Raw genomic sequence first — 27,102 nt, forward strand, 5'->3', positions numbered from 1 at the left:
ACTTACTGTACAGTATGTTCCAGACGATTCCAATGATTGTTTGCAGTTCTTCTACCTTATGTTTTGACGTGAAATTGGAAACTGATTTTTTTTGGTCACTTGAAGTTGTGAACATCATTAACATATCATGACCTTTTAAACTGATATGGCAAACTTGTTATCAAACTATTGCTTATACACATCCAGCAGTTACGGAGAAACATTATCATTCATTTGGAGTCATGTTTCTGTCCACCTGGTGAATATAACTCAAATAGTCACTCTTTTTTAGCTCTGCTTTTGGTCTCTACCAACTCCTGAGGGACATCTCCTTAGCTGCTAAATGCTCCACTATGTTCACCAGCTGGTCACTAACCGTGTCTGTCTAACATTAAGGGGTTTTTCGCTGAAAACAGTTGTCTGCTGAGGCTAAAAACAACGCTGTGAGGGCGGTGACAGTGAACCACAACAGTCAAGTTGCAGGCCACATCGAGCTGAAACTCTATAAAGCTCCATGAAGCTGAGGGGAGCTGCAGGTTCGGATGATAATATACTGTAGGTTCATCGCTTCCAGCGACCCCTTTCACGTCGTCACATTGTTTTCACATAACGTAATTCTGTCAATTGATACAGCGTTATTGGAAAAATATCGATTATAGCCACTTTAAGCGACAATATTACATTTCGCGTGAGCATGGTATTAAAGGAGAGCAGGTAGCCTAATGATTTATAGGGTGACCAAAGCTGAGTGAAAATCCGAGTAGAAAATCCCAGTTCGCCTGCACTGTGTACTTTGTTTCGATTTCATTTTGAGTATGCTGCAACCTGCAACACTATTTACGTTTTCCATGTCTACTGGTATTTTGTCAGACTGCTTTTGACAGCAGGGCTTGCCGTCATAGCCGAAATAGCTCAGTTGGGAGAGCGTTAGACTGAAGATCTAAAGGTCCCTGGTTCGATCCCGGGTTTCGGCAGGCGACATTTTCCTTCACTTCTAGCAACGTACTCATATTTACAGTAGCTCTAAGTCTCCCGTCTACAACATCTTCAAAACTGGTTTATAACGCTGGTAGGATTATTCAACACTTTGACCTCCAAATTAGACTTCAGCAGGGCGATTGTAGACTTTAACAGTAACAAACTGGTTTGAAACAGGGTGAGCATTAGCTGTTAAATAATGGAGACATACCATGTGACCATACTTGTATCTCTTTGTCATGACTGCCCCAGTCTGAATTAGAAACATCTTAAAATAGCTAAAAAAAACACTTATATAATTAATTTATAAAAAAAATAAAAAGCATTAAGTGTGTGTCAGTATTTTAATAATAATAGTGTTACAATAGTCAAGAATTAGTCAGGTCTAACAAGACTTATACATGTGTATACATGGATCCTAGTAAAAAAAGATGGAGTTAAAGTTTCAAATTGCACAAAAAATCTGTCTTTGTCTTTGACATTGGCAAACATGAATGGGTTTTCAAAAAAAAATCTTTCACAAAAATATCAAATTTCTGACATTTCACAAAATGTCAGAAATTTGATTTAAAATTTCACTTCAAACTGCAAGATCATTTCTCTGACTTTCAAAGACTGACTCAATTAAATATTGCCATAGCCTAAATAGCTGTGGGCTCGTAGAATAAGATGTGAATAACGACAGCCAGGAAACAGTTAACACTATCACTGACAGGCATGCCTTTTGGTTTAAAAAGAGTATGAATCAAGCTATCCCTTCAGGGTAGTTGCGACAGTAACAAGGGGCTCCTCTTCAGTTGATAACGTCACAAGTCGTTGAGCTCTGCCACCTTGCTGCAGATGTGCCTGATATCTTTCTGAAGCTTCTCCTTGTCAAGGCGGGATTTGATGTTACCTATCTGCCTCAGGGACTCAATGGCATCGTGCACAGACAGGAACCCTGTCCAGAAGAGAAGCAGTGTGTGCAGAGGATCACCAGACATAATGCATTTGAGGTGAAAATGATTCTCTGAATACTGCTGGCGATTGAGGTGTGATATGGGTATTGAAGTTGGGCTTTTGGTCTGCTTGTACAGTGCTTATAACTATCTATAATGTTTGCTTTCTGATAGTTAGTGGTGGCTCTAACCTTGTTTCATTTACTAACAGTTGCAAAGACATGTTACATTTCTATGTAGTTTCAATTCATTTAGTGATGTTAAGGTGTATTTTGCTCTCTTTAATATCTTGGTGGTCTCTGTTTTTAATCTAAAATAGTCTTTGGCCCTAATCATCAGTTATCACGACTTCATTGGGTAGTTAAGAACATACTGCCTAAAATGGATCCATCAATATTGCATGTATTGTAAGAAATATTATTCAGTGAGGGATAAACTTTCTTGTACAATGATGGGATATTAAATTTCTCTCCTTCTCTTTCAGACTCCCCCGGCTGTCTTACGAATATTTACGACACTCATCAATTATGCATTGCTTTTCTCCCCTCTATTACCATCTCCTTCCATCTTTTCATCCTATGCTTAAAATAGAGCAATGGATGGGTGGATGGTTCTATAGCCTTGAGTTCAACGGCTGAGCGGTGATTCATAGAGTAGTTTACCCCTGCTCTTATTTACTGATGAAGGACTTGCCTCTTTTCTGTTTGTCTACACTTTAATAAGAGCTGGAGACTGAGAGGTTGACAGAAAGGGGGGAAGGTTTGAGATCTTATGCCAGGGCTCCTGGGAAATTAACTTCCAATTGGCACATCAGTGAGCTGGGGATGGATGTTCACAGCAGCTCGATGCAGAGCTGAGCTGGTTGCCTAGATAGCTGTGTATTCCTATGGCTTGTCCTATGACTTATTAGCTTTGAGGTAGCTACATGAAGCTGAGATGTAGCTCACATCCATGTAATTTAATCTGGTTAAAAATCCTGCTGTATTTGCCAGTTAGCGTGTTGCTGATAGTTTTCTTTGTCACATAAAGAGAGAGGGAGTCTTGAGTGGCTCAGCTGACCATGTCTCTTTGATATGATGTAATTCCATACGTCTGATTTGTTCAGTGTAACAGCTATAGACTTTAACCTTGGCCCAAGTCTGTTGCCACCGATATGATTCTGATCCTGGCCTGTCAAAGAGATTTTCGGGCCAGATAGAGGCCAATCCTCTGTCATTTAAACCATCACTGTACTGGTTCTGATTAGGTTCCATAGTCATGTTTCTCCTTGAAATTATAATTAAAATAGTTCCAGCTACCTAGAATGAGAGAAATACACAAGCCCACTTTACACTATGGTTGTCAACATTAAGTATAAAATGTATAAAAATGTAACGATTTGATGAAACCACATGACGAGTTAGCTGCTGAATTAGGCATGTTGCCTCCTGTGTATGCAAGCTCTGCCGCCCTTACTACCAGAATAATTCAAATATAGCTCACTTCTCATGCTTAATTTAAGATGTCATCACCAAGTCATTGACCACTGTCATTAACTGGCATATTAGGCATCTCATTTGTGGGCAAAAGAAATGAACCATATTAGTCAAGTAGTCAGGTCACTTCAATTTATGACTAATTATGAACAGCCTCTCTCTTTTTTTTTCTGACTCTTTTGTGCTCCAAGCGTCCAAGCGTTCTTGGATGTGCATTTTTTCCTTGACGCATATGGTAAGGTACATATAGTATGTTTGTGTTTACTCACTGATGACAGCAAGTTACCGACAGTGATCACCCACCTTTGTGGTTTTCCTGTTTGAGCAGCTGCAGCTCCTGATGAAGGCTGCTCTCCATTGAGGTCATTCTTTTACTGAGTTTGGTTTCAGAGCGTTTCAGCTGATCTGCCTGACTGCGGTTGGCCTGGTCCCGCTGGGTCTCAAACTGCTCCACACGGGCCACCAGAGCACGTAGCCGGTCAGCTAATCTAGACGTTGACTCTAACTGAACACAGAACACAGATAAAAACTAACATTTCAAACTTACAGTACTGCACGATAGGTTTTTAATCCTCACACTGTGTATCTGACCCGTCCAGACAGTTTTCCTGATTTTAAGATTCTACTTGTAACATTTGAGCTTTACAAATTCACAACCATACTTTTGAAATATTACTGTAACTGACAAGGTCACGACCGAGAAGACTTGCAGCCTCTACAATGCATTTTACAGTTTTTCTATGGCATGAAACAGAAAGAGGGTGCTGTTCATCAGGCAAAAGCTAAAACTTTCACAGATTCATGATAAAAAGTTGTTTTCATCTACATGATTTTTTGATGTCAGTAAAATGAAAGAAAAAAGAATATTGCAATAAAATTGGAGAAGAGGCAAGAAGCAACACCCTCAATTATATGATAGGTCTCATAATTCATTTAAGGATGACACATCGAGCACTTTGGAAGAACTCACCCATACAAAACACCCCCTTTAACCCTCTGCAGCTTTCTCAGCATCTGTTCCACCTCATTATCATTTTTCAAAGTTTAGTCCTTTTTTTCCTGCTGAGTCACAGCTGAAAACGTGTGATCGAAGCCTGCACATTTGAACACCACACACAAAAAAGTTGTCTCTTGCAGATCTTGACAACTTGATCGTGGAGGCATGAGAAAACTTGAAGGACAGTAAAGGCAAAGGAGACAAAATGTACAAATATGCCATATTCTGAGTGTGGCCTGTGCAATATTACTTGCATTTTGTTATTGTGGACATCATTGTATGAACTCTGGGTCAAACTGACAGCTACGGTACCATTTTGTCCTGCTGTTGTGTGCAGTGCTGGACTGAGCTGTTGAGCTGTTGTTCTGTCCACTTCCTCAGCGAATCTGTCTGCTCCTTGGCTTCCTTCAGTTCACCTGACATCCTGCAAAGCCATCAGGAAAAGAAAGAAGAGAAATGTAGTAGGCTTTATTTTGAAAATGCAGTCACAGATGAAGTTGCAAGTTGCATTTTTTGGTTTCTTTTGTCAAACGAGACACCAGAAATTCCATTAATAGATTAGATTATAAATGTCTTAAAAATGCATACAGACTGGCTAATACCTGGAAACCTGAGAAATGCTTGCTGTAAATTTAGGCCCATTATACACAGTTCCTACTTGGCACTGCTTGGTGCTTGGCACTGGAATAAGAATTTGTCTGTTTCCATAACCAATACTTTTTCGGCACCTCCTTGTCTTTGAGTGAAACGTCTGGTGTGAAAACAGAATGTCAGTCATAAATCAATAACTGATATTCTGTCACTTTATTTTAAAAGCTTTATGTTCAGCTGGTTGGAGCTGTTTGAAAGTCAGTGTTCAGAATTGCGTTCTCTCTTAGTAATTAGAGGTGAGATTTCCTCAGCAATAGCGTTTCTTTTTTTTGGCAGCCTCAGCAGGAAGAACACTGTCACTCTGTGGTTGGGTGTTGTTTCGATATGTGCATAGAGGCACACAAACTCACATTCACACCATTGTCACCAAATAACTGAATGCACATCTGCACACATGCAAACATGAGCATAATTGTGCTTAGAGATTAAAATGTGCAGATTGTTTATTTTATTCATCAAAGTACTAATATTATTTTGGTGGAATGATGCTGCATAAGAAACACTTGTTGCTCACATTACTCACATAGCCCGTTGGGTCAACAATGTTAAAGTGTCTTAGATGAAAGCTGCAACCTTGGACATGCTGAGTGAAATATTATGTGTGCAGTATTGTAGTTGAGGACACAAAACACATTGTCTCATGGGGAATTTCTCTCTTGGCTAAAATGTTTTATTATATATAAAACATACTGGCACTTCAATTCAATTGACCTTCTTTCCTCTAATTCCTCCAATACGATGGATTCGTCCTTAATGATAAAATCAATGAGACGAATGTCAGGACTTGTGTATGTGTGTGTCTGTGTTTGACCGCAATACAAATCAGACTCCTGCTACAATGAATTTAACTCTGCATGTCTGCTGCTACAGATACACTTTTATAATACCACGCTGCCTGGCTAATCTGGTTAATGTTGACAGTTGTTAAGCCAGGCGTACACTAAACAACAGGACAGCTGATTTGGCCGTGTTAGATGGGTTTTCAGAATCCGCCTGTCTCCATGGAGGTTTATCATTTCCCTATTGTAAGAGGGTGAGTGTGTCTCCATTTAATTGCGGCCTTTGTGTTCTTGAGCTTGTCTGAAACTTATTATTAAACATGTTTGATTCTTTCATCAGTGGTATTGTACTGTGAGCAGTAGAACAAGCTGAATTGTTGCTCTGGGCAACATCTAGACAGAAGTTACAGTCACATAATGTCGTTTAACAAAATGATCCTGTGGGTGGCTGGCCATTCTATTGAGTATGTGTAGGCATCTTAGAAGAGGATTCAAAAGGTGTCTAATTCAAACTGTCAATGACACCATTTGAATCACCTGAGGTGACAGGATAAAAATACTCTTGCTAACACACTGGACAAACATGGTGCATCAAACTGTTGTAGACTTTGGATATTGGGTTTCATTTGTGAAAACCAAAGGGACCTTGATTAGACATTGATAGATGTTTTGTTCCAGGTTTTGAGACCTGATTTACTGTAGCTAAGTTGCTTCTAACAAAAGTGGCCTGACAGTAGTTGTGACTCAGTGTATCTTAGCCACAAGTTAGGTGGTCAGAGCTGAAAGGGTTTTGAAAACGCCAGGAGGATGTAAAATCTACTGAGGTCCTGTGGACTGAAGGTTAATGAAGGACCCTCTGAAATCACCTGGGTTTGCTTCAAACTGACTTGGCAACAAAACAGACAAGGCAGGTCAAGAGAGTAAATAAACAGGGAGCCAACATCACTGACGAGTTTAGGACGAGTTTATTTAGGGATGACACATCAATGGTCAACCCTGGATGAGTGGATGGAAGATATAATATTGTTTTTTGTTCTTGTTATTATTTCACCTGTTTCAGAAACACAGACCGTATTGGTTTTCATCTATTTTTATCTGTTGTTCTTTTGGTTCTAACATGATCAGTGACCTGGTTTTCATTACAGATCTACAACATTACTAAATAAAGCGTAGTCATCATTCATGTTTCTCTGCTTCTGTTTCCCCCATGGCAAAACTATGTGATTCATTTTGCATATTGCTTCCAATTGAGACTATTTATCAGCTGGATCAGTAAATCAACTTAACTAACAGCTTTTCTGAGCCTCTGGTATCAATATCTTGAGATTGCCATGGCTCTAAAATGCCCAGCTTGAAACAGCTGAGAGTTAGGACTGGGGACATTATTTGATAAGCAAATTAGTAACTCAGATTTTTCTTTATTATGTGAGTCTGGGCAGAATGAAAAAGGGAACAAAATCACTCATGGAGCCCTGCTAAAAGGCAAATTAGAGAAATTAGACAATGGCCATGCTTCCTAGTCACCAGCAGCACATTGAATACAGAATAATCTTCAAGACAGTCTGGAGAAAGTATGGAATTTAAAAAAAGCAACCATGTTTACAAATTATAAGTTATGTACATGGACATTTCTAACATACAATGATTTTACAGGAGCCAATCATTGTGAAAAACCATCTTCATGTAAATATTAATATTATAATAAATATTAATATTATAATAAAACTGCAGTGTTTAGCAGCAGCCCAATTTCCCCAAAAAAGGGTTGGCAACAGGTGAATCCCTGGAGGGGTATGCTGTAGCAGTTTGTATGTCTGCATGAATCATTAGCACCACGAGATAAGATGTGCTGCTGTGAAACTGTAATACAAGTTTGTTACCTACAGAACCATTTTTTTCTGTCTTCGCTTTTTTTTTTTACTCCTAATCACAGCTAACTGTGTAGCTGTTAGTGTACAGAGGCACCGAGGCCACTCCATTAAAAGAGAAGAAAGAAGACATCAAAAGAAATCAGACTAATACATAAATGCCTTAGTATGTTTGGGTTGTGTTTACTCTTTAATTAATAAACTTACCTGGCCTCTAGTAGTTTAACTTGTGTAAGCAAATCAGACATGGAGCTCCTTTGGCCCTGGGAATGCTCTGACAATGAGGCCTCCAGTCTCCCCAGGTCATGATAAAGCTGGTAATAGGAAAACACACAAACAAATGCTGTTATGTGACAGTGGAGCGTCTTGTGGTGCCGGCTCCATGATCTGACCTTTACCCTTTGGGATGAGTCAAACTGATTGAGCTACTGCACCACTCCTGTGGCCTGCCAGGACTGGGAGTAACAGCGGTGACCCACTTTCTCTGCATTTTCAATTATCTTTATGGTACATGCTTGACCACTGCTCCACAGCTAATGTGCTGTCATCACAATGATTTACCGCCGTGTGTCACCAACAGAACTGAGTGCAGGCTGAATCAGTGTGTGTGTATGTGTGTGTGTTGAGGGTAGCTGTGGTTGACTTAAGATTTAGTAAAGTGATGGAAAGCATTATCACATGTGACATATGTGTCCTAATCCAGGGTTTTAATATTTTTATAATATTGATCTTGTCAGTGAAAGCTGTTTATGGAGAGACCTTGACATCCCTGTTTGGATTAGTTTCACATCTCATTTCCTTCTTTCAGAGTCTGTGGTTGTGGTTGAGCCTTTGAGTTTACTTTATAAGGCCAGTCTCACTCAGCAGCAATAAGCTCCAAATCACCTGCCAAACAGCCAGCCTTCCTCTCTAGGATAAACAGCAAAATACTTCCCCTGTGTATATTGTCAGATTATTATTTTCTTAATGCAAGCAGCATTTAAATGAATGAAATCCCCATTTTATATCTAATACATTCCCAAAGGAGAACATTATTCCATCATTTGAGACTGGAGTATTTAAATTAATCCAAGGCTCAACACTATGTGTGTGTGTGTGTGTGTGTGTGTGTGTGTGTGTGTGTGTATGTGTGTGTGCGTTAAGACAAAGGAGGGGTAAGGATTAGGTTAGGGTTGTAGGTTTTGTTACTTAGTGTAATACGGCATAATTTAAGAAATATAAGAAATAGATTAAGAGTGTACAACCATGTTAGCGGGTCTTTGAGTCTGTACTTAGGCTAAGCGGTGCTTTGCACTAAATGGTAATGCCAGCATGCTAACACACTCACAATGATAATGCTAACATGCAGATGTTTAACAGGTATAATGTTTAACATGTTCATCATCTTAGTTTAGCGTGTTAGCATGCTAACATTTGCTAATTAGCACTAAACACAAAGTACAGCTGAAGCTGATGGGAATATTATTCACTATGCAGGTATTTGGTCATGAACCAAAGTATTGGGCAAATTGAAATTTTTAGTAAATGATGGCACTAGATGAAAAGTTCAGGGATGAACAAATTTAGACCAAAATTTAATGGCAATCCATCAAACAGTTGTTGAGACATTTCACTCAAAACCACAAATGCCAACCTGCTGGTGGCGCTAGAGGAAAAGTCAGAGGATCACCAAAGTCATTAGGAATCATCCTCTGGGAACTATGAACGTCTGTACTAGATTGTGTGACAATCCATCCAGTAGATGTTGTGATATTTTACAGGATAAGTGAAAACTTTTACCAGCTGGTGGCACTAGATGAAAAGTTGGGGGATCACCAAAGTATGAAGGGTTCATCCTCTGGACACAATAAAGTCTGTACCAAATTTCATGGCAATCGATCCAATAGTTGTTCGGGACATGTCACTAAAAAACAAAAATGTCAACCTGCTGGTGGTGCTAGAGGAAATGTCAGAGGATCATCAAAGTCATTAGGTTCATCCTCTGAGGACCACGAAATTCTGAACAAAATTTCATAGTAATCCATTGAATAGTTGTTCAGATATTTCCGCCTGGACCGAAGTGGTGTACTGACCGATTGACATACATTTCCATCCCTAGAGCCATGCTGCTGTCATGGCATCATAAAAATATGCAATGTACCATTCTAGTTTTGCAATATTACAGATTTCAGAATGTTCCCTCTTGCACAGTTCTGCCAAGTTGTCTTGAATGCCACAGAGAGAAAGAGGAATTTTGATATGTTCAAGTATATCAGAGGATTGATTTTCAGATTTTCTTTTTGGCACTGGTGTAGCTGCTTTGTACATAATGTGGACTTCAGCTAAACTGCAGCCTTATGTTTCGTTTGCCAAACCCTTTGTCAGCACTGATGCACCATCTCTTACCTTGACTTCCAGCTCTTTGAGCCTCACATCCACAGCTGACCTGAGCTCTGCCACCTCCTTCTGCAGGCTAATCAGCTGCTGCTCCCCAGAGCTCACGTCAGCACTCAGCTGGGTGATGCTGGCATCACACCTGATAATAGGAGGGGAAGCAGAGAGGGACCACTGAATGAAAATTGTGGGATGAGGAGGGAGTTAGGGAAAGGTGTGAAGACAGGGAGATGAGCAAAAGGCTGGAGAAATCAGGGAATTTTACTTCAGATGGTAGACAAACAGGCAGATAGATGGAAAAAAAATCAGACAGCTGCCCTTATCAATACTTTCCAAGGCGAGCTGATGGAAGACAAAAGAAGGTTCCGCTGAATCCTGAGTAGTGATAGTTTATCCTTTGAATGCTGAACAAACACATTTGAATGTTCCAGTTGGTACATGTTTGTATGTTTGTGTGTGTGCCAATATATTTGTGATAAAATACAATGTGAGCTCATCAACCACATCCAGCAGCTAATTGTGGAGAGGCCCAGTATGAAATTTGGGTTATTTCCCCTGTAGATCACTACAGTTTTTCCATAAAGGGATTCACAGAACAATACAGTTTATCAAAAACCACTGGCCCTTAACTTACTTCATTATTTATGACTAACGTACAAGAAGTCATTAGACTGAGTGGGTGAAGTTTTTCTACAGCCTTTATTGGACCATAAATCAACTGTTTGTTGAGTAATAGGCAATATCTCTTCTCACCACTGACCTCTTAAACGCCACAGCGGAGGCAGGTCTACTGTGAAACAGGATGTTCACAAAACAACACTACATCTTTGACCTACTGTCTGATGAGAAATGACATTATCTCAGATGTATTGACCAATGATTGCCAGGGATGTTCAAAATAATTCAGCCTAGATAGCTACACAGTAAAAACACCACTCCTAATGCAAGTCCTGTTAAGCAGAGCACAAAGATGACAGCCTCTCCTCAGCAATCCAATCTAACAATTGCACAATCTGCTCAGACACAAAATAATGAGCAAGTGCTAATCAGCATCTCAAGTGTGTTCAAACCTAGAAACCTCACTCTGGTGAGAACAAAATAATGAATGTGTGCATCTCTTTGAGAGTGTCAGAGGTGATGCCATGGCAGATTAGAAGTTGTGAGACTGTGAAGAGCTGCCAGACAGGATACAGGCTATACAATTTCACTTCATTAGAGGTAGAGAAAAACAAGTAGGACATCAGCAAGTAAACTTAATCAGTCAAATCACTTGTGCATCAGACCTGGGTCTAAATAATTGTACAACTCCTCCAAATAATGTTTTGGAGGAAAGTTTCAATCTGCTAGCACTTGCAAGTCATTACATTGCTGTATTTGTTAACACTCTGTACAGTTTGTACCTCAGCGTTTGCATACATTGTTTGACACAGGCCTGGTGTGCATACCTGGCTACTCTTCCTCTCAGGTCTCCAATGATAGCCATGTTCTTCTGGTCCAGGTTTTGAACAGCCATTGTGGTTCCAGAGGTGATGGAGTCCCGCTGAGCGATCTGTCTCTCCAGGGCCTGCTCCAAACAAAGAGAGCATATTTGTCTATTTTATGTTAAAGGAATGCAAAAAAAATTTCAGCAAGTTAATGTGGAATAAAACACAGATGCGGAAATATACAAATAAAGCATTTAGTATGTTTATAAAATAGTTTGTTGGCAGAAAACAAAAGATGACAATAGATAATCGTGTGTTAATTCCCTTTCTGCCCCTCATTTTAATGCTGTATAAATAACCATTGTGGGTAAAACTACCATATGTCCTTTGCCAAGAACTTAAAACTGCCACCTTTGCATGAATAATCATTGTATATGATAGGCCATTCACACATGCGCAATGTATCTCTGATAACCCAACATCAAAGACACGACCCTCTGGCTTACCATGACAGCAAATAGAATGTGTGATGTTCCTTTCATTTGATTTAGCAGCATATTCACTTTACAGCTTAGCGTTTTATTTCCTCGTGTGCAGAATGAATTAGCTCTTAGGCATTTATGTAATATTTCAGTTAATGACAGCCTCTAATCATCTTAATGGCCCATTTGGTATGCACTGATTAAGTTATGTATTTCATTTTTGTGCTCTGTTTATGTGGCTTGTTCTGTTCAGCTCATCCATGAATCCAAAGACTAATTTGTTTCATGAGTCAAATTTCCATGCACTTCCCAGTAATTCTTCTCACTGCAGTTTTTCAGAGGTTAGTGCATAACTTGGCAGTAATTATTTAACCACATACTGTGTACATCATTAGTTTTTTGCTTGTACAGACAAAATGTCCGCAAGCTGATGATGATGAGGAGTCAGGCAGGCTTTGCTCAGATGCTGCACCATTCTATCAGGTGTAATCAAATCAGCTGTGAGTTTGTGGGCATGTGTGTGTGTGTGTGTGTGTGTGTGCGTGTGTGTGTGTGTGTGTGTGTCCGGATGTTTGCTGCACATCAAAACAGACGAGGAGAAGAGATAAGGCAGATAAAAGAATGAGCACGAAAGGAAGACCAGACAGGTAGCGAGAAAAGCGAAGCCACACAGATGGATAATGACTTTATCCACATAATGAGACATAAAGATATTTCTGACAAAAAAACAAGGCTACAGGACACATGGCAACAGTATTACTTAAGTGTATTAGTACATTTGCATATAACAAACACCCTGCCCACTAACCTCCACAATCTACCCACTTGTATACCTGTATGTCCATGCTAAGCTGCTTGACAATGCGTGTGATCGTCAGTATGTGATTCTCCAGCAGCTTGCGGGAAAGTGCCTCGACCTGGACGGAGCCCTGGGTGGACTGCAGACCTGCTGCCACCTCCTCTTTGATCCTGAAAGCCTGCTCCAGCAGCACAGCCAGTGTCCTCTCCTGACCACTCAGACGGCCCTCCAAGACATCAGGCCTTAATCAGGAAGTAAACAGAAACAGAAGAACACGCTTTGAGTCAAAACATTTTAGAAGCTCATTATTATTGATTTTGGAAATTGAGGGATATCTGTTGCAAATCAAGAAAAGTCAAATTAACATTTTCTAGCAGTGAAGGCACAGGAATACATTCAGGTATTTAAAAAAAACTTTTACAGTGTAATTCAATGAAGCATTCATCCACCCAGAAGAATAATGAAGGCGGAATGAGATGATGTGCATTGGTTTTCATACCCTCAGGTCATCCTCAAACCAGATCTCTCATTGACTTCATGTCACTGCACATGCTGTGTCACCCTGATGCTACTGTGGATTAAGGATTAATCTGATCAATGTGATTCACAGCGCTGTTAGAAAGGTCGCTGGTAGTTCTCAACCGTATTTCCATCCTATCAGCAGGGGGAAATAGAACGTATCTACCTCTCTGACGCAGATTGATTTTAAAATTGAATTAGTGACCCACAGGAAGGATGGTGAAAAATATGAAGGTACTGTAATAGTTTTGATGGTTATAAAATACAGTAATTCAATAAGAAAACTTACCTGGTGCGATTCTGATAGGGCTGTAACTTTGACTCATGTGACATTCTTCTTGTCTAAAAAGAAAAACACATATTACATATTTTGGTGTGATATACAGTAGTTTTTACTCAAATATGTTTCTAATCTGCTCTGCTAACATTACTGCTCTGTTAAATGTATCATAATTTTTTTGTTAAAATCAACAGAACAAACTGTTTATAGCCCTGTCTGGACATGACGAGATCCATGTAATGCTATATAATATGTTCCCTTTTTTTAAGCAGCAATATATTAAGCAGTAATTTTCATATTTTTACATTTCAGAATACTCACAGGCCTGTGGTGTTCTTCAGCTAGCTCTTGAGTTAATGTGTTTGTGTTGTCACTTGGTAACTGTGGTCTCCTTGAGAGGGGTGCCAGTTCCTGCCCGTGTGAATTTGAAACGCAGTAATGCGAGAATGATGCATTGTATACTTGGTGAAGCAGCTTTGCTCAGCAAAACAGAACACTGAGTGTGAACATTACTTTTACTTAAACTCTAAGGAATGTAGCTGACTAACTGACCAGTCTACAAAGTAGCAAATTCTCAAGGCAATAGCTCTCAAAACCCCAGTCAAAAGGCAACCGCACTTGTTTGTCAAAGAGTCTAGCCGCCTTTGAGTTAGTTCCTCTAGATAGTCTATGACCTGGATGGTTGATTACTTTATCAGAAATCTAAAAACAGTTTTGTAATGTTATGGTGACTTATGTCAGATCTTCACTTCACTTGTATCGCTTTTCTCTGACTTATTTTAAGCTGTTAAATAATCATTTCTTCCAACATTTGGGTTTCATTTGGTGTCTTATTGTACTTGACACCCCCTTTCACTAGCGTTAGCTTAATCGTGATATAAATAAATACCATAATCATTTATGGTTTAAAGTTTTTATTAATTGTATTTGTCTATGAAGTACAGCAATCAAGCCCTCCTGGGGTGGTCCTTCTAATGCGACTCAGTGTTGCTAATTACAGATTACAAATGGTAATTATTGCTTAAGGAGCATATTAGCATTTGATTAAAATTCCAACAAATAGTTTTAATCCACATTCAAATCAATAACACACTATAACAAACCAAAGCATGTTTCCCACAGAACAGTTGAATTTGTTCTATCCTGCTGTACATGGCTGATAGTAGCCATACTTTTACATAGATACACTAAATCTCAGAATCTTCAGGAAAAATTGAAGGCGAAAAAAGAGCATGAAAGACCCTTAAAAAACTATTCTAAAGGTGTTTGAGTCAAGCATCAAGCTTTAATGACTTCAATGTACTCATTTATTGGCTAGTACTGTCATACCAGGCATCTCCAATTCCTGTGGCTGAAGCAGGCTGCGGCTAGAAAACAGAATATGTGATTATTTGAACTGGACATGGGCAGTAAAGGAATACTGGCCACATCATTAAAGGCATCAGCTCCATATGCCATTCTTCTGCTGCACACAATATAACTAGCTATTCATTGAACATTCAGCTTTTGTCTGACTGAATGCTTTATGAGATGCATGATTCAACATCTAGAGTGAAAATGACCGTATCATGTTTCACTTAACCAAGACCTAACCCACATTATAATACAGTCTGAGTCAAGTACATTTAGTAGTCTCACTGCCATTTATATCTAATTGCAGTCAGTGGAAGAACATGATTCTGAGTTTTTAACCTGTCTGTGTCTGTTTGCAGGTGCGTGCATGGGCAGCCACACACATACTGTGGATTAGTGTATTATCAACAGGACCAGGATCATTAAGAGGAAAGGCCTGCTCACTGCAGACTCATCAGTTATCCATGTTAGCTCAATAGAAAAGCTGAAGACAGCTGAAAGGAATTGTTTGGCTCACGTGCTCACATCTCCATCTACTTAACTGAAAGATTGGTTCAGGGCAGTTCACTGTGTTGCTGCCAGTGCTCTCCTGCTTGTAATTAAAGTGTTTTATTTTGTAGGATGGATGAGATATCAAGCAAAGTGATCCTACGCTACAACAAAACACATTATTGGCTTCTCATCCAATGTTTGACATACATCCAGATTACTCATAGACGTGTCTATATGTCAGAAAACTCTTAAGGTTACAGAAGTTATATGAAATCTTCTTCTCTAGAAGTCAATGTTGCCATAAATCACCACACACCACTGAAGGCTGATTATCACTTTCTCATTATTAGAGGCCAAGAGCTCGCAACAGAAGGCTTTATCATCTACATCACCTTCATCATCACTCTTACAAGTGACGCCATGGTCATATCACTGTGTCTCAGATGAATAAATGTCCATGCAAGCAGCATACAAGGACTTGGACTCTCTGTGTAGTGGGATGAAGTTAATCCAGTTATAACATCCCCTTTGTAATTTTCTTGCTCAAAGTAAAATTTCATCAGCCCTGTTTGCAGATAAAAGGTCATTCTATGACCTCTTATGTGTGTGTACATGTGCGCTACAGAGAGTCAGATGGAGAGAGGTATTCATCTGTGTAATTTTTGTCTCTGTGTGTTTGTTTATGTGAAAGTGGGCACAGTGTTAACCAGGGGGGTGGAACAGGCCAGCACTGAAACAAGGGCCAGAGGGGAAGACGTAATGAGTTATTATACACACAGCACAGCATCTAAAAAGAGAAGAGGCTGTTAAGCGCTGCCTGTTCGCTGCTGCATGTGGGTGATAGCATTCACTGAAGCCTGACCTATTTGATGGGGAGAACATATCCTGACATGGCTACAGTGCAGGAACATCCACATGTCACAAAAGAGAACAAGTCTTTAAAACCTGGAAGGCTTCAGACTCACTGTCAGCTCTATATTTACCAAGGTCACTGCTTTGAAAGAGTGAATCTAGAGGCTGTAAATCACCATGCACAAACAACACATATCAAACTACAAAGATATAAACTCAGATGGGGGTGACAAGGGATCCACAGTTGAATTATAAACGTATCCACGAGGCATTGTGGGGTTGCATTATGCAATCACCAGCATACAGATTTTCAAGTCAAGGGACATGGTTGGCCAGAGGGAGGCGCGGTGCATCCTTCGTCCTTCATTTGAATATAACAATTAATGGGGAAGTTTGACTAAACCCTGGTAAAGCACAGTGGACAGAGCCGGGACGCAAAGACCGTCAACAACCAAGCAGAGCATTTAGCTACCAAGCAGTAATCTTGCAGAAGTCACTGCATGTGCTCCAACTTCACCACAGAGGTGAGATAAATCTTCAATAGATGAGGCTATTGCTTGCCGTCTAACAAGCGTGCTGCACACAGTGTGGCATAAAATTTACAGTGCTGCCTGCATAGGCATTCTACAAGGTTCGTTGGGAGAAACCCCCTTTCATCATCACACTGTGCGTCTCCTTCTTGGCGCTCTGAACTGATCATCAGTGGAAGTGCTCCTGAGCTGCAGCAGCCCAACTGTGACATCCTTCCACTATTCAGTGTGTGCTCAGGCTGGCTGGCTGCTGCACAGGCACCATGGAGCAAAAATCACCTAAGGATGAGAGCACCGCCAAGGGACAAGAGTCTCTGTCCTACCAGCGGAGGATGTGGAAGAATTTCCAGGAGAAAACCAAGCCTTGGCTTAGTCCTAAACTGGGATCGGAGCGTCGGGGTGCCGGGGGCGCCGAGGGCAGCAAAAAGGAATCGGGGTTATGGATGTTTAAGAGGAAAAAGAAACAGTTGGACCGGGTGTTTTCGTCGTCTCAGCCGAATCTGTGCTGCTCTACGCCGGCGCCTTTTGAAGGAGAAAAGAAGTCCCTTGGAATCGACGCGGTTCCCGGCACCAGCAGCGACGGGCAGCCTCTGCTACAACCCCTTGGCGCAGCTTCTGGAGCCACGGGGAGCAAACCCGAGCTGACGGCGCACGGAAGCCCCAAACTCCCCGTATCCCAGCTGATCGTGTACCAGCAGAAGAGCTCCTCTCTCGGCTCGGCGTGCTTCGAGAAACTGGTGGTGGACCCAGCCGCGGTGGTGGGAGAGGAGGAGCAGCTGCGTAAAAACGCAAGTGATTCTGTGAGTAAAAAGCATGTGGCAGAATACGCATCTGGTAGATTATCTGCTACTACCAAGTAAGGCTATTGCAAAATTTCGTTTATTAAATAAATAAATTAAATAAAGGAGACAAGTTCCATGATGGTGATGCTGATGCGACGTGCTCACTTGTTCGTATCATGTGATGCACTCATCGATTTGCCAGTCCACTGCTTTCTTTACTCTGTACTGTAGCTTGTAGGGCTGTATGGGCCAGATGACTACAACCAATGCCAGTGTAGGCCTGTGTGACCATCACCAACAACAAGCTTACATCACAAACAGCTTGGTTTGGTATCATGTCACCATCACAGTCGCCCCATGCTACATATCCACGCTATGTAAGGTTATTTCAATTAAAGACTCCCTGATAGGATTTCTATACAGGCCACATGCTCTGATGTCACTGACAGCCTCATTTTGCCTCCTCACATCCTTTGCTTCCAGTATAGGGATTGTCCCTGTCACAGTGTCCTTGCGTGCTACAGGCCCATGCATGCTCAAGGGTTCATCATGGCTTTCCTTTTTATGAAAAGTGGCCAGTTGGCAAATGGTTATCATGTAGCCACCAGCAGTGTTGGAGCCTGATGGCAGGTATATGCCCACACATCTCAACATGCTGAGGGTGTCAGGGTGTCCTATAGGAGAAACATTATCAAAGGGATATGTCAGCCACAGTCAGCTATTGTGAAGGCTATATTCACAGAAATGACATACAACCCTAAAAGTCTGAGAGAAAACTTGAAATATTAAGTCAAATCATATGGAAAACACTATCTGATGAGAGTAATAATTTAGATAAAGATCTGTATGGTCATGTCTAGACTCACGCCTTGTACACTGATAGCATTTCAGTTCACTAGTCCTAGGTCATGTCATTTCAGACAGGCTGTTCTGATGTTTAATAGTACTGTCAAATAAAATTGAAGATACAGTATGCGGGCAAGCCCATAAGCACATTCTGTTTCAGTGGCAACAGTTATTGTAAAGCTTTTCATCTCACCACTCTTGAAGTGCTCCAGACCTGCTTCTGAGCATCATCCAGATCTCTGTCTAAAAGTGATTTAGCATATAAGTACACTTCTGCCCACTGAAGTTGGAGCCAAAGACCTTTTATCCATTAAATCTCTATAGAAGTGCAGTGCGCTCAGCTGAAGAGGAAAAAGAAAGCAATTATTAATGACTTCACTGAAATTGATCTTGCAGCTTCATCACAGCACTTATCAGGTCAGTTACATAATACACAGAGAGATCTCACTTTGCCAAATAAAGTTTTAACATTCAGCATGAGCCATTAGTTACCTCCTGATCTTACCATGTTTATCCAAGCTTCTGTTATTTATTCTTTGGATTATCCACATACTGTAGCTGGAAAGAGGAGAGCAGTGGTAAACACTACTTACAGCATCATCTTCTCAGATTATAGTACAGTGATAGAGTAATTTATTGTTTGCTTGACTATATGCATGTACAGTCACAGATGTAAGATATACAGTATGATCTTAATCTATTATGTAGAAATAAAAATGAAGAAATGATGAGATGATGGGTGATAGAAATAAATAAAGGTGATGAAGACAGATCAGACAGGGTTAGAGGTAATGAGCAATGATGAGGAGATGGGATGAGGTCAAATGAGATAAGATGAGAGATATGATGTGATGTGTGATAAGTAAGAGAGAGCAGATGAGAACAGATGCGATTAGATTAGATGTGCTTTATTAATACCTGAGAGAAAATCAATGAAGTCAGTGAAATAAACACTTAACATCACAACACACAGGAAGATAATCTAGCTAAAAATGTCAATGGTTGATGCATTTTTGCATTTGCTTTTGTTCACATGTGCATATTGGCGATGCACTTATGTGCGGCCTAAACACTTTACTTGCCCAACAAGGTAAATACCTCAAAATCACACACTTTTACAGTCATCCACAAATCCAGCATTAGGTGACTGCATAGGTGACTGCATACAACTTCTCATCACTAAAATGAGAGCATAAAGCTCCAAGCCACAATTTCATAAATTAAATAAGAATATATGGTACATAAACAAAATGCCATTTCACAGTTTGATTTGGAAAGTAGGTGATGCAAGGGATTAATGCCAAGTTCTGGAAGTCATTTCATTATTGACTCAATGGAGGGAGAAAAAGCATATTTAACATTTGCAGCTTGCAGTGCAGGTACCGTAATAACATGACAGGGGAAAGCACCTGCTGACATAGAAAATACATCTCGATTTCACACTTTTCTGTGCTTCTGTAGCTTCAGTTCCCTTCCCCCGCCATCATCACCTGACTGACCTGCTAGAAGCCCAGTGTCAAGTACAACATTACTACAACAAATGATTGTAAATGCAGGTTCTTAATTCCAGTGAGTTAATAAACATGCATTAATCGATGGTATCCACATTCCCACTGCTCCAAGACTGCTTTCTCTGTGGCACTGGGTTTTAGGCAGTCAATTGGAGCTGTGCTTGCATTTATTTCTTGAGACACAGCCTACCATGTTGGTGTGATACAGGTTTCTACTCCTCACTGGGACTCCCCCTGGCTGTTTTTCTTCCTATAGGCAACTGCCACTCAAATAAGTTTAGCCTCATTAACTAAACATGTTACTTTATCAGCCTGTAAAGCAAGCTATGCTCACTTTCACTCTGAATCAATCAATTTGCTATTTGCTGTACACTGGAAGACTTTGGATCTTAACACGTTATATAGGCTATTAGAAAGACCTCAAATCTAAACATTTGTTTTCCAAATTTAAATGGGTTGCCACAAATCAAAGGGGCAATCAAGACCATTCAATATCTTTGAAACAAGAAGGTTAGGTCACCTCCCAGCCCTCCCTTAACCACTGGAGGTTGACTCAGGGACCATCAATAAGCTTAAATAACATAATACCAAAGTTTTTTTCAATACCTTCATGCTGACTTGACTATATTAGTAAAATGTTTGATTAAAAACTTATACTAAATTGGTTTCACGTAGCACACTTATTTTGATTGCTAATGTGTCGTTCATTTATTTTACATAAATATTTAAAAATATATATAATGGCAGTTTTTTCAATAGCTTCCATGTAATATGACCCAGTGAGTCCAAATCATTACCAAAATGTATTACTACACCGGAAAAGATTTGTAGTCACTGGGTCACATTGTGTGTTATACAGTCTATGGTCACATTACATGGTTATTAAAAAAGGTATGAACACCCCCCCCCCCAGAATTTTCTATAAAAATATTTAAATATGGGCAAGTTAGCATGAAGGTCTTGAAAAAAACATCGGTATTGTGTCATTTAAACTAACTTATTGATTTTAGTCAACCTCCAGGTTAAGCGCGAGGGGTGGGAGGTGAGCTAACCGTCCTCCTGCTGCCAACTCTGGGTGAAACTGAGTAAGAAGACGCCAACCGGATTCAAACCACGCACCTGAATTAATTAGCTAACATTTTTTCTCGTGACTTAGTCTAAGGTACACCATCACCAGTACGGAGGTCAGAAACTACCGCGCCTGAATAAATATTCGGGTCCAAAAAAGCGAGGGAAATTAGCGGAGGTCAGAGGTGAACGAAGCTTAGCGGCTAACTGTTAGCATACCGTGAACCGCGGCCGCCCGCCGCAGGACTGGTTGTCACATCAGACCGAACCAAATCTATTCATGGCGGCACCCACTCCGTTAATAGAAAGATGGAAAACGTTAGTGAGTGCATTATAAGAGATAAGGACAGACACCGGTTAGAGAGTCAAAGCATTTGCTGCAAATTATTTCCATCGCTATTACTTTTGTAGCTTAATTTACTGCGCGGCAACAGCTGTCCCAGCTTTTACTGCATTCAAACATGCCTCTTCTGCCTCGTGTGAAAGGCCCAAGGAGTGCTGTAATGATTATCCTGTGACGGTTCAACACATACATTATTTAATGGTGAGTCAAGCTTTGGCATTATTTTCATGACAAGCTAGCACGTGCTTCTGTTGTGCTGTACAGTAACACTGCAGGTTCATCTTTCTCGGCCTGCTCTCCTATGTTTTGTCACTTCAAGTGTCGCTGTCCATGGAGTTGATCAATGGTATTGAATCGTAGATGTAATAAATCTGCATCCCGAACCAGACTAGTACCCTAACTTACTTAAATGGACATCAGTGGGATCAACCTGTAGCTCTGGTCACATTTCTTTATCATCTCCAGCCAGTTTAGTTGTATTGGTCTCCATGTTTAACCATTGAAGAGAATCAAATAATTTTTCTGAGTGTTTGGACTTTCCTATGAATAGGCTATGCTGTTAGCACAACATGCAGCAAAAGATGAATGTTTAATCAAACAAAACAGGCTTTCTGAGAAAAAATCTCAGTCTCTGTTTTCTGCTTTTAGTCTGAGACTCAACGCTCTGCTTCCAGTTCTCAGTCATGTCTTACTACATTCTTCCTTTTGCTCAGCTCATATGGAGTACTTTAAAATATTTAACACTTATGAACTAGGGAAGTAGGTTTTTGTGTCACAGAGACTATACTTACAACCTAATGCTAAATTTATCAGATGTAAAAGATGTGTGGTGGGTATTTCCATCTGGTTTGACTGGATGTTTACTGACTAAAATCAAAATAACCTTGTTAGTTTCTGGCTGGCAAGGCCAGTCAGTTGTTTTAAACAGTTTAAATTTACTGAAAAAGTATCACATCCATGAAATATAGCTTACAGATCTCAGTACATGTTTCATATCAGATACTGTAACTTTGCTTTGATTTTGGTTATTGTCCTCTTTTGATAATGCAGTGACTGTGAAATAAGACATATTTGGATGTCCTGTAGGAATAAGTGTCTTACTTTGTGGCTGTTATCTGGGTTGTGTTGTGAGAACAGCATTGTGGCCACTTGGAAACAGCCTGTGGCATCGTTCTGGAAGTGTCCTGATGGCAGCTTAAATTAGGATTCATTACAGCCCAGGGGACCTTCGGTTGTAACACACGCTGACAAGCACATGATTGATGCTGACCTCGAAGCTGTGTGGGCATCGTGAAGTAGATTTTTTTTTTTCTCACATTGGCAAAAGTATGACTGATACAGCTTGGGGATTTTGATGGGTTTTAGCTCTCACTTTGTGATTAAGTGTCTTGTAGTGCCCGGTGTCTGGCTCTGTCTGTGTCTCTCTGCCATGGATATCTGTGAATGACCTGTCATAGAGGATTCAAGTGGTTTTACCTGTAGACAAGTGCAATTGTGAGCAGCAAATTTACATTTAATTTTAGTTTAAGGAGGTGGTGTGATGGCTCAGTTGTTTGCAGTGTTTCCTAAAGGCCCAGAAGTTGAGGCTTATTCCCAATCCCTTTGCTTCAGCTTTGTCTGTGCTCACAAGGGCTGTCAGCATTTGAAGACGAGGAACTTGGATTCATCGAAAACTTAAAGTGCTTATATGTATGAATGTGAGTGAGTATTATGTATCTGTTAGCCGTGCTATGAACTAGTGAGCTGACAACATGGCGTCACCTTGCTTTCTGCTTATTAACTATACCCCGGAAAAAGATGGAAGAATAAATAACATAGCCTTTTTTCAGTTTTGAGTCATTTAATCATTTTTTTGTGCCTCTGGGCATTTTTTAATGTCTCATCAGATTATTTCCGTTATTCAAAGTACTGGAGGAACTTGAGTAATTCTTGATTCAAATGCTCTGCCTCAGCACTTTGTTTTAGCCATGGAACTATTATGCTGTAAATGAATTCATGGACACTAATCAAGAACTGATTGTGTGAAAACCTGAAAAAGTCATGGAATTAGTAAAATCCTTCAAAGTTTTGGAAAAGTCATGGAATTTTGTTGTGTGTAATGAAATTAATTGTTACAGTAATCTTCCGTGGATAAACGTCCACATAATGTAACATAACGGTAAATGCATTTTCTGAAGCTGTTGACGTAACGTAGCTCTAATATGCATCGATGCGTAACAACGTTTTGTTTACTATCATGTACGTTTCTTCATTTTCTCCCCGTGTTCCGTCTCTCCCTCCATGTATGCCAGCTAGCTGAAATGATCTGTTTGAATAGAGTTTGAATCTCATATGTTTGAATAAGGCAAGTGTAATTTAATATGTCATGGCCAATGACCGATACAAACTTTGGTTAGAAACTGAACAAGAGAATGACCAACGAGATGTAAGCTTTGCAATAAGAGCTTCATTATTAGCAATATGGGGGAGGCAGCCCTCCCAAGTCATACTAAGGGAATGGAGCACATACATCATCGGAAGACTGTGAGAGATGGCTTACAAATCCAGGCAAGTGGACCAGGGTCTGCCTCCAACCAGAGCACTGTTGCTACAGCTACCCAAAGCACTTTAAATGTAATACCAGCAACCACTGCTACCGCGACTTCGGCTGCTGAGACATTTTGGGCACTTACGGTGTCTGGGTATGGCCCGTGAGGTATGTCTGTGTGTTTATAATCAAATGTATTAAGAATACACAATATATTCAGTTCAGTTTTCCCTGATGCTTGATAGCCAGTTCCAGACTTCGTTACAAGTGCTTGTTACAAGTGCTTGTTACAAGTGAATTTTAGCCTCCTTGAGTCTTTCAGGCATGCAAACTAGATAATTGACCAAATACTCACTCAGAGTGACGGACAGCTAAGGTAACGTTAGCTAGCTAGCTAATTTTACAGCTTTGTTTCATGTGATGTCCATCTTAGTCCATGGGCCAGACCTGGAAATTTCACAGATCGGTACCATCTGAGGTGGGAAAGGTTTAATTGTCCTACATTGTTATTCACATTTCAATGACCAAATTGATATATGATAGACCTGTCAAAAGAGTAGCTAAATATATTTTATAAGTCGTAATAGATCGGCTCATTTACAGAGACCAGTAGAAGTAACCTGGATGTAACGTAACGTTACCCCTTAACAGAATACACTAAGATGCAATCTCTCTCTTCTTGCAGCAGACGATAAATACACATGTATAAAACATGAAACGCATGCATGAGCTAGCTCTTATCAAAGCAGAAGAAAACATTTTTTGCCGCTTGTTTTTACATTAATTAGCCTATCCTCCATTCAACATATTGGATACAATAGCAAACGATAGACCAGATAAATAATTGTACTAGTTTGCATGTCTGATGTTTTTAAAACAACAGTCTGAGCGTATGCCTACATAATTATGCTCAAGAATTGTTTTGCAGACTTGCATCCAGAAATTTGTTTATAGTCAAATGTATTAAAAATACACTGACTGTACAATCAGTTCCATTTTGCCTAATGCTTAAAAAGCAGTGCCAGACTGATAAAAGTGCTTGTAAAGCTATTTATTTAAATAAAAGACAATGTATTGAATGTACCTGTAGTATTTGAAGTAAATATGAACATACTCAACTATTAGACCTTGAAAAAGGTTGCTGTTTCATTTTCATACAAAAATTAACATTTGGAGCAAAGTACACTGTACAGTATAGTACACGAACAGAACTGTATAATACAGTTTTACTCGTGTACTTATGTTAGGTTTTAGGTTCTTAGGTTTTGAATGGTCATGGAAATTTTATTATGAAAAGGTTTGAGGTTTTGTCCATGAAAATGTGTGAGAACCCTGGAGGCTGGAATTGACAACATTTTGATTATTACAGTTGTTAATTAATTTTCAATTGTTAGCTAAGCCTTTCAGCATTAAATTTAAAACAACCAGATAAACTGTCACTTGATCAAAAGCAACCATTTACACTATTGTGATTAGCCTAAGCTCTTCTCTGCCTGTCAGTCATTCCGTATCCCTTGTCTGAATTATTTCTGCAGCAAGGTCACAAACCTTGTGTTTTTGTCAGTCATTGCCCCTTTTTCCTTTCTGCCATCACTCCTCAGTATGTCCTCGAGGTATAACCTTACCTGCATTGTCTCTTTCTCCATGATCTAGCTCACATCTCCTTTCTGCTGATCCCAGTCTTAGCCTCACTGATAACGACACTCTTCCCTTACAAGAGCTTTCTAAGGACAAATCCAAAATATTCCCCGGCCTGTCAGAAGAACAGTCTGTGTACTGCAAGACGGGAACTCTGCACTGTGACATTGTGTTACCCTCCAGCACTGTTCTCCCCAGTCTCAGTCAGTCCCATTACACAGTCTCATACACACACTCTCAAGCACATGCATCTAAGGTATATACAGGCATGCATACCCATACACTCGCTAGTCTGAGCCCCGAGTGTTATTGTAAACAAGGTTAAGCATGACAGTGCAGACTGCTAAATGACTCAGTAGTGCCGACGTGCCTTCATGAATGGCAGCATTACACAAAGAGAGAAAAAGAGATTGACGAGGCTCTGGTATTACTCTCCGAACTGAGAGACATCTAACTCTCTCCTCCTCTTCTCTCTTAATACAGCATCATGCAATAATCAAGCATGCACAATATATAAATATGCACAAAGGCCAAAAGTGGTGGCGGCCATGATTGTCAGTCGAGTCATGAGTAATGAGAGAGCAGGGTAGAGATGGGTCAGCCTTTAAATCAATAGATGGAGCCAGGGAATTAGCTTTCTAACCCTTAATGCTGCCCTCCCACATAGATTAATCATCACTGAGTCGAGTCTGACCAAAACGGTGGCTCAGCATAGGAAGGGGATGTGTGTGTATGTGAAGGGAGGGTTGTCAAATTACAGATTACATCCAACAATAGCCTGCTATGTGATATTTGTTGATTATCAGGAAATAGATGTGTATTATTTGAGTGACAGTGTAATTTTCTCTGCCTCTGTGTCTGACTCTTATTGTATCCTTCTCTAACCTCCAACCCCCGATGCTCTTGAAATTTAACAACCTAGCAGCTGAGCAATGACAGCTTTACTAAGTGGGTCGGATGCACGAGATGAAAGCAAGGACAAACCCAGGCAGACAGAGACAGCCAACAATAACATGGCAGTGGCCATTTTTTCCAGACAAATCAACACATGGTGACCAAATGCTGTGGGATGTTTTTCCTACTCCTCATGCTAATCAAACATAGATCATTTGCAACTCAATGTAGACCCCACATCCTCAGTGGTGAGTGGATATTGAATATTTGCAAATGAGCTTCCCTGTAGCATAGATGAAGCTGTCTCAATAGTCTCTGAGTCATAAGTGTTCCTGCATCCCAGATCAATTCGGGAGCACTGGATGTACATTGGATGTAATACATATTAAGAAGTGCACACGTGTGCTTCTTTTTATTCCAGTTAATGATTGGGTTCCCTAGGCAATGTATGCTGCACCTTTATAAACATCCATTTTGTTGGACATGAATATGACCCATTGTACCTAAAAATCCACCCAAGACTTAAGCTGATTTAGGCCCCGATCAGACAGAGCACATTTTGCAGGTTGCAAAACGCAAGGTAAACCGCACTGCCTTTTTTGTTTAATTCTACAATTTAAAAAAAGGGCAGCTTGCTGACCCTCAGAAAGAGGAGAAATCATGGGGAGTACCACCAGCTGGTTATTTTAGGATTAGTCGGGGGACAGTTTGACAATCTGCTGTC

General features: G+C 40.2%; 2 protein-coding genes and 1 non-coding gene across 13 annotated transcripts in view; 2 read left to right on the forward strand and 1 right to left on the reverse strand.

Annotated features, from left to right (window-relative positions):
• Positions 1-880: 880 nt before the first annotated feature.
• On the forward strand, positions 881-953 carry trnaf-gaa. The gene has a single exon. It is a non-coding gene; the product is annotated as a tRNA-Phe (tRNA).
• A 334-nt stretch (positions 954-1,287) lies between these two features.
• On the reverse strand, positions 1,288-25,507 carry fam81b (family with sequence similarity 81 member B). 2 transcript variants are annotated; one of them, XM_044195265.1, is made up of 9 exons: positions 25,472-25,507; positions 13,552-13,604; positions 12,778-12,985; positions 11,484-11,602; positions 10,051-10,180; positions 7,873-7,979; positions 4,680-4,791; positions 3,674-3,875; positions 1,288-1,897 (listed from the first exon to the last, which is right to left on the reverse strand). In XM_044195265.1, exons 1-9 carry the CDS (start codon positions 25,490-25,492, stop codon positions 1,764-1,766), a joined length of 1,086 nt encoding a protein of 361 aa, XP_044051200.1. In that variant the 5' UTR covers positions 25,493-25,507; the 3' UTR covers positions 1,288-1,763. The 2 variants fall into 2 exon arrangements, with proteins under 2 accessions (XP_044051200.1, XP_044051201.1); XM_044195266.1 differs by lacking the exon at positions 25,472-25,507 and adding an exon at positions 13,864-14,018.
• mctp1a (multiple C2 domains, transmembrane 1a) overlaps positions 14,241-27,102 on the forward strand; it is a 157,973-nt gene continuing 145,111 nt past the window's right edge. For 9 of the 10 annotated variants that reach the window (XR_006377910.1, XR_006377909.1, XR_006377912.1 and 6 more), the window contains exon 1: positions 14,241-17,569. Coding sequence is in view for 5 of the 10 variants with exons in the window: in XM_044195257.1 (XP_044051192.1) it covers positions 17,033-17,569 (537 nt within the window). In the remaining 5 variants the exon portion in view is untranslated. Of the gene's footprint in view, positions 17,570-20,950; positions 21,521-27,102 lie in introns of those variants that run through there. The other variant, XR_006377914.1, reaches the window with a different exon arrangement.

Source organism: Siniperca chuatsi, linkage group LG5 (genome assembly GCF_020085105.1).
Source record: "Siniperca chuatsi isolate FFG_IHB_CAS linkage group LG5, ASM2008510v1, whole genome shotgun sequence".
In the NCBI taxonomy this organism is placed as follows: Eukaryota; Metazoa; Chordata; class Actinopteri; order Centrarchiformes; family Sinipercidae; genus Siniperca; species Siniperca chuatsi.